The sequence below is a fragment of the Mastacembelus armatus genome, chromosome 1 (assembly GCF_900324485.2).
Source record: "Mastacembelus armatus chromosome 1, fMasArm1.2, whole genome shotgun sequence".
Taxonomy (NCBI): Eukaryota; Metazoa; Chordata; class Actinopteri; order Synbranchiformes; family Mastacembelidae; genus Mastacembelus; species Mastacembelus armatus.
Window position 1 is genome coordinate 24,543,526 of NC_046633.1, and position 8,652 is coordinate 24,552,177.

The 8,652-nt window shown below is 41.8% G+C and overlaps 1 protein-coding gene across 14 annotated transcripts in view; it reads left to right on the forward strand.

The window, feature by feature from the left end:
* The window catches only part of nfixa (nuclear factor I/Xa), a 108,425-nt gene extending 101,565 nt beyond the window's left edge, over positions 1 to 6,860 (forward strand). For all 14 annotated transcript variants that reach the window (XM_026302568.2, XM_026302566.2, XM_026302562.2 and 11 more), the window contains one exon: positions 2,157 to 6,860. In XM_026302568.2, coding sequence (XP_026158353.1) covers positions 2,157 to 2,171 — 15 coding nt within the window. In that variant the 3' untranslated portion in view covers positions 2,172 to 6,860. The remainder of the gene's footprint in view (positions 1 to 2,156) is intronic.
* Positions 6,861 to 8,652: the final 1,792 nt, after the last annotated feature.

Genomic DNA, 8,652 nt, shown 5'->3' on the forward strand with positions numbered 1-8,652 from the left:
CTCCGCCTGCTGCTGCCTATAGTATTTTCGAGTTCCCCACCTGCACCACTCTCCCACATATGTAGCCTTGGCATTAGGGGGGGGGCATCAAAACACCATCCAAATGTGTGTGAGTGCCTGGGCACACATGCACATACACTTCAACTCTGTGCCAAAACTCTTGCCCCTAATTTTCTCCCCTGCAAAACAACAGGGCTTTCGAAATAAGCTTACATCTGTTCAGAACACATATTATCTTGTGTTATTGCTTATCAAACATTATTGAAAAATGTAACTTTGGACATTTTTGCCACGTGTACAGTGGCAACCTGAGCACTGGTGTCAGCTACTCTCAGTTAGCTGAGCCTAGTAGGTCAGTAACAGCCTCAGCCAGAGGTCTCTGCCTATCGTGCTGTTCACTGGCATATGGAGAGGTTCAGACGATGGCCCTGCCAGCCCGCCTCGCCGCCTGCTGGCCACCTAGCCAAGACAGAAGGAGGGAGTCTTCCCACTGCTGTTAGAGCGAGAACTTGAGAAAAGCTGGTCTGAGGAGCTCTCTGGTGGTGAGACCTCAGCTATGCAGGAATGGTGAGGGAGATAGAAGAGCATGTATAAAAAAAGTAAGCGGGGCTGAGAGAAAACGACGGGTGGAAAAGAGAGGGAGTGGGATGAAGCTCCCTGCACTCCACAGTCACGTCCTGGCTGTCTGGTTGCTGCGGGCAACCAGACATGAAGTCATAGGCAGTTGAACTTGGACTTTGGGGGGGTGGGGGTCCACTTTTCACTGCCAGGAGGAGGAGTTATCTACAAACACCAAAGAATCATGGGTAGGAAGGAGGAGGTGGAGGAGGGTAGGCTGAGGGTTAAGAAGGGGTTAAGACTTTCTCTAGATAAAATGGAAGGACAAGAGAGGGTTTGCTGTTAAAGGTGGTATGATTTGCAGCACTCCCCAGGCTGAGGTCTGGAATGTCAGAGGCAGCCAGAGCAGCTCAGCCTGGGCCAAAGCCTCCTCCCTGCCCCCTTATCAAACTGAGAAACCGGATCCCTGGAGTAGCTGCCCTTAATAGCCTTACAGTGTAGCCTGAGGCCAGAGAGCAGAGACATATTAGGAGGGTCGCCTTACATGTAAGCTGGTAGCACATGACACAGCAATTATAGTCCTGGGTTTGCTCACTGGGAAACCATTCAGATGTACACCAAGAACTGCTGCCCTAATGCTGTTTGTAGCTCTGAAATGGTGTTTTTAATATGCAAAAAACCAGAGTCAGCCCTCTTACAAGCAATAAGTGGTGAAGTTGAGGTAGGAACTTTTCGACACTGTATGGGACAGCTGAGCTCAGCAGATACTGAAAGAAAGAGAGAAAAGGAATAGTAGGTGGCCACCTAGTGGATGAAAGATAACTTTAATACTAGTGGTTCCCAACTGGTTTTGCCTGTGATCCCCTAAACCAAACCACTCTTTGCTTACAATACAACCTTGTGTTACAGCTCGCATATGCCTGTTGGTTGTGAGCAGCAATAACTACTTTTTCTTTCTTCATTTTATTTTTACAGACTTGAAGAGGTGTAATTATTTAGGAATTATCTCGATAAAAAGGCAAAGAATAGAGGACTTTCAAAAAATAAATATCATTATGTGTAGCAGGAATAGTTCCAGTGTTTGCAGTTCCAGATTCACCTTATGGCCCCTTATTGAAATCCTGACCCCACTGTTGGTTATCAGCAATTTAAGTGTTCATACTTCATACCTTATCTTGCTCTGTTATGTCCCAGCACTTCTATCTCTGTCTTCATTCATACCAGTCATTCATACCTCATATTACTCATGTTGTGGGGACAAATCTGTCTACATATTCACATTACAATTATGAGGACAAAATCCAGTCAAGTCTCCACCATGTAAATCATTTAGTCAGGGTCAGGTCAGGTTTACATTAAGGTTTGTCTCCAGGAAATGAATGTAAATGCCCCCAGAAGTGTTCTAACCAGAACTGTGTGTGTGTGTGTGTGTGTGTCAATGTTCAAAAGTCATTTTCTTTATTTATTTATTTTCTGTATTTATTTATTGTATTGTGTATTACACAATGTAGTTCGAGACAGATACAAATCAAAACTGAATCATCCAAATGTAAACTTGGTAATGTTGACTAATTTGTCTTTTCTTTTCTTTGCCACAGTCCTGGTTCCTCTGACAAGGCCTCTCTGAATCAACAGCTAAAATTGTGTCATGAAAATTGGAAATTTGAAAAACAAACACATCACGGCTGATTAAGAACAGACTGCTGACACTAAAAAAGGTTTTTCTCTCTCGCCAACACTATTCGAAGTACTACTACAACCCCCACCCCCCACCCCCACCCCAAGAGGACTCCAGATCCAACATGATTTGAACAGGAACGTTTGTCCCCCTTCACGTAGGAGGCTTCAATGAGATTAAGTGGACAGACTCAGAATGCAAGAAGGAGGAAATGAAAGATGAGGAACTGTCTCACACACACCATAAAATGTCAGAAAGGAAAGATAATATGGTAACCTAACAAATGACCAATTATACATTTGTTGTTTCTTTTTATATGTTTTTTTATTTTGTTGTCTCCACAATGAAACTCCATGCATTGGCTGGGAGATCCAAAAACGTGTAATGATAAATGGTGAATCAGATGTGCATGTTGAAAAGATTGCCACCCAAACTGCATGCCTCCACATCAGTGTATTTCTCCACCCACCTCTCCTCCAGGTACATGGTCCCACCTGAGCCACATACCCCCCCCCCCCCCCCCCCCCCCCCCCCTGGAGCTCAGTGCTGCTCAGGGTCCAGACCTAAACCACAGCCACATGCCCGCGTGTCGCCACACTCTGCCACTTCATTCACTCAGTCTTGGGCCTCTTTCATTTCTGATTGGCCGATTATGGTGACACCATCCAATGGTGTGACATTTATGCACTAAGTGGCTGGTCTTCATTTATCAGGGTGTCCTGCTGTGGGAGAAATAATAGCCATGAGGCGAGTGCAAGCGAGTGAACACGCGACAGACAGTCATAACACTAACTCTACATGTGCTCTTTCGTCCCCTCACCTATGCACTATTAATTTTTAATAAGGGATGAACAGTGTTGCACATTGATGGTCCGATGAGTTATTAGAGAAGCAAGTCGAGACTGGCCGCCACTGCAGGGATGTGGCTGTACTGACATTCAAGACCTGGCCCTGGAACATGCAGCACAGATACGCTCATGCATGCACTCTAAACACATGCACGCTTGCATAGAGTACCCACAGACCATCTTCTCCAGAATAGTCTGTCACAGAACCACTCACAATATCTCATTATTGTCCATAGACATGGAATTTAATTTACAGTGACGCACACACACATCAGCTTTATATTATTAGCTTTCATTTTGTTTGTAGATGTTTTCTTGAGATTTTTTGCCAGATTTGGTTTTGTCTCACTCGGATTGTTTAATCCTCTTGCATGTCATAACATTTTTCTTTAGTTTGCGGTAATACGTTTATGAATCATGCTCGGATTTCAATGAAACAGTAACAATAGTTTCAAAAATCTCTCCCGTATGGACAGCACAGTAACATGAGCTCATCACATGCATCCCTTGCATCCCTGTATCCCTCAGTCTAGTCAGAGGAAAACCCAGAGGAATACACACATACACATACAGATGCACATATAAAATGCACACTAAGGCCAACAACAACCTGACATAATTAATAAAGGGAAGCCTTTATATTTGGTTCTCCAAACTGCCTTTGTTAATGGTTTTTCATTCACTTAAGATTTGTCTTTTTGATTTGAGATTTTGTTTCTATGTAAATGTTCACATTGAAATTATTTTCATCATGACACAATCCAGCAATTGCCGACCTCACAAAATAACTGGACTGCCTGGCTGTTGGTTCTATTTTGCAGGGATAGTGAACAGGGCTGAGACCCTGTTCTCAGCCTCTTTAGTAACATTAGCTCTATGTACTAAAACCATATATCAAGACTATAACAATATATGAAAGTGCCTCTGTATTCCCGTCATGCAATTAGTAATAAGCTTGACTTCAGGTTCTCTTCCCACATATAAGCTAAAGCTACAGGGAATGGTAGCGTTGGTGCATGTGGAGACTATTGGCCTAGAACAGATCTTTATAGAGGACTGCAAACTTTTTTTGTAAAGACAGAGAGAGAGATCTTATACATATATATTTATGATATATGCTCCTTTTTAACTTTTACTACATGAGCTTGTTGGCAGTCTAGTTATTTTCTGAACTCTCACCTCCCCCCCACAACCTGTTTCAGTAACATCACCTTACTGTTACTAGTGCGAATCAAACGACACATGCCATCGCCATCTGCAGCGCAGCATTATAATACCTAGATGAACATGTTAAAAATTGACAGTAGGTTTGAAGAAAAAAAAAAGTGTTTGTTTTTTGATGGAAAAGTATTATTATTGAAAAATATGTGTCGATTGAGCCACGTGCAATGCATTGGGTAGATCATTGTGTTTGTCTGTTAGAGATTTTTAAGAAAGCTAAGAGAAAAGAAAAAAAAATGTATTTGTTTCAAGTCCGTAAGCTCCAAGACTCTAAACTAGAGGGCCATGAAAAATCCTAGTCTTTGTAAGTTGGGGGTATTTGTTTTTATTTCCTTTTGTCTCTTTTTTAATGTTTTATGTGTAATCATTTGTTTATAAAAATGTGGGAGGGCTGAAGGAAAAAAATTTTACACAACTTCAGAAAAAAAAAATTATCAGATAAAAACTGGTGCTTTAACACTATAAAGTACATTCAGAACTATTATAAATGAATGGTAATGAACAAAAATAGCAGACCTTTTGGGAAGCAGCATTATTCCTCTCTCGACTTGTAGTATTCTGTTTGTATTGAGTGGGGGGAGAGGTTCCTATTCCTTAAGGTTGTGACACAAAAGGCATTTTGGTTCAACCTTTAGAAAAAAAAAACAAACCTATACTGTCAAGGCGAAGAAACTTCAGATAACTTACCCGTGCACTGCCTGAAACTCACCAGCAAGAACAGCAAAAAACCCTCCAGATTTAGTACGCATTAGCATAAATACATGACAAGTTCCTTTCCGTGCTGTGGGAGACACATCCAGATTTTTTTATTCCCATGATCATCTTATGTGACCAGTACTTTTGAATCTAGAGCTGGGCAGAGCTCAGCAGCTTATGTTGAGACACCTGAGTTGAAGTGGAAAGAGTGTAGACCCCCTGTCTCCTGTACAGATGATGGAAACAACAAATAAAGGGGCACAGAGTAGCATAAAGTCAGGCAAATGTATAAGGTCTGAACAATGAATGAAACAGGCAGCAAGGTGAGCCTCTCCCCTGTCCTACCCCCCTCTTCTGTAAATGACTCTTATAGTGCTTGTGCTGTAGTGTATAGTTTCCCAGCAGTTAAAGGTTGTCCCTTAAAAGTGCCTTTTGTTCACAGACTCCATTTTGTAAACCAGATTGCCCTTTTTTCGAAATGGCTCGAGGTAGCAGGTTGCCCCTGAGTGCCACAAGCTGTCAACCTTTCAGCACTCAGAGACAACGTTTTTCCCTCCAGCTTCGAAATGATTCCCCTCCATTGTACCTCCCTATATCCTCTTTTCCTTTTCAAAGCTGTGTGTGTACACACACACACACAAACGGAAACTGATGTGAATTAGTTCTTTACTTTTTATTGATAAATGATGACAAAAAAAAAGTTTTGAAAAGGCAAAAAAACTTGTTCTCGTTCAGCTCTTGCTTTTTTCTTCCCCTCTGTCTCCACTGTCTGTTTTCTCTTAGACACTGGAGTAGTCTGTATCTGTGTCCGTCACTCTCTCCCTCTCTCTCTCTCTCTCTCTCTCTCTCTCTCTCATGCCCTCTCTGCTGTTGGGAGGGTGAAAAAAATATTGCAGAAAAACTTTTGTCTGAGCAGAATGCAGTTAGCTCACATGTTATTCTTGTCTGTATGCTTCACGTTGTATTACCATACCCATCTTCTTCAGCTTCTCCATTCAACAGCTAATGTAAGTGAACAAATTACGCTGACGGGCTTTTGGGGGTGTCCTTAGGTGGGTTAGGAAGGGACGACAGAGGTTCAGGGGTTTGGGTGGAAAAGAGAGAAGATGAATGGGGTCAAAAGAAAGGGTGAATTGCTTTGGGGTGTTGGAAAGGGCCTGCTTGGACTATAATAAGAGTTTGCTCTTTTGTTTTAGCTATTTATTTTTTTGGCTTTGTTTTATTCCACCTTTTTATTTCCTTTTCATTTGGATTTCTTTTCATATTTGCTATCAGGGTATGCTGTCATTTAGGCTCTCTTTGAGAATGCCTTAGACTGTAAATGAAAGCTACAAGCACCTTATAACCGGACATGTCCTGCATGAGGCTGAAACAGGGGAGTTTAATTTCAGGACATATCCAACATCCACTCAAACCAGTAAAAGCCAGTGAAGTATTATTGTTCATGGTGGGTTTCACTTAGTGAAGCTCTCAACAGTATTAGCCATTTAAAACACACCAAGCAGATAAATTAAAGGCCAGCATGAACCTGATCACTCTTATTTTTGAGAATTCAGGGAAATCCCTCCATGTTTCTCCTCTGACCGCCTCATGCTGGACTGCCGCAGGTCTTCATTGTTATCCTTTATCTTCTTAAGCGTGTATGGTAATGGTGTAATAGGCAGCACCCTAGGCCCCCTGACTCCCAGCTCTTCTACACCTCTGTCTACACCTTCAGTGCAGCACCACATCTTTGTGAGAACACCCCCAGAGCTCTAGGTGAAATGCATGTGTTAATTACAGTTTCTTTTCCATAAGAAGAAAAACACAGTTTGAGAAGAGCAGCACCTGATTGAATAAAAAGGATGTTCTTGACTGTACTATCTTGCTGTGCCATTTATTTCTTTACACTGACCAATGCCCCAAAAATTTGTAGCCATGCTAATTGCAAGTCTCCATGGGTCTGTCAGTCCTCACTTCAAATATCTTAAGTATCAGATGGATCACCATGAAATGTTGCATCTATATCCACAAGTCCCCAGAAGACCAATTCAACTGATTTTGGTGATCCCTCTTTAGCACTGTCAGCAGGTCAAACTGTTCACTTCAGTGAAAATGAATTGAGTTTTCCCAAAGCTCTATTTTTTGTTGTTGGGATTGCTGTGCCAACAAGTTTTTTCTCTTTACTGTTGGGATTGCTGTGCAAACAGGCCTTTTCTGAATTTTACAGTGTGTATGGGAGCGGAATGTTCACAGCTAGAGTGGTGACATCATCGCTAGAGTGGGAGAAGCTGTTAAGTTTTTAAAGAATGATCAGACAAAATATGATTTTGGGGAGAATAATATATATAATTAACTATATTATATATATATAGAATATTCTATATTATATAGAATATAGAATTAAATGCAGTGCTGAGGCTGTTATTTTCAACATCTACATGAATGTTAAAATCTCCCACTATAATGACTTTATCTGAACTAAGCACTAAATCAGACAGGAAGTCTGGAAATTCAGTTAATAACTCTGAGTAAGGGACAGGTGGACTACCATCGACCTGTGCTTTGAGGAACATGATAATTTTTATGACTACGGGGGGTTGATTCATTCAGACTGACATATTCATCCTGCTGTGGCCAGGTTTCAGTAACACAAGAGTAAGTCAATTTGGTGATCAGTTATCAAATCATTTACTAACAAATATTTAGATGAAAGGGACCTAATATTTAATAGTCCACATTTGACAGTTCTGTTTTTCTGTTCAATAAGAGGAGTGGTCTTAATTTTTATTAAGTTTTTATGAATAACTCCTGTTAACTTCTGATTTATTTGATTTATATGTTCGAGGGGCAGACACAGTCTCTATGTGGTTTGAAGGGGGCGACGGCTCTAAGGAAACTGCAGAGAGGCGTTTTAGACTGAGTCTCTGCATCCCGGTCCCCACCCTGGATTGTCAGGCTTTAGGTCGGCTAATAAACTCGGCCAAATTTCTAGAGATGAGAGCTGCACCATTCAAAGTGGGATGGATGCCGTCTCTCGCTACCGGACCGGGTTTTCCCCAGAAAGTGGCCCAATTGTCTATGAAGCCCACATCGTTTGCTGGACACCACCTAGACAGCCAGCGACGGAACGACGACATGCGGCTAAACATGTCATCGCTGGTCAGATTGGGGAGGGGTCTCATGAAACAGTTCCATGGAATGGAGACCATGTGTTAAACACATCTGTATTAGGTTCTAGACTGACTTGTCTCTCACAAAGCAATAGCAGAGATCAAAGCTGTCTGTGGTTGGTAATTAAGAATGACTGGCTGCCTAATGTCCACTGCTGTTACACATGGGGAACATTCTCAGTTATTTAGAGCAAGTGACTCTGTGGCTGTTTTAAGTATCAGCCATGGTGTCGGGGTTATTTATAGGAAGATATTACATTTTTGTAAATGTACTGTTCTCTCTATGTGTTTATACAGCCATTATGTTAACGCAATTAAACAACAAGGCAAACACAGGTTTCATAAGCCAGGAAGCGAGCTCCGTGCTCCTTTATTGACAATTGAGGTTGACAGGTGAATCCACGAGTGAAAACTGAAACACAAAACAGGAAAGAAGGCGGCCGCGAACAGAAAGTGGTGGGGGACGACGGACCCAGGTCACACAGAATAGAAGAAGAAT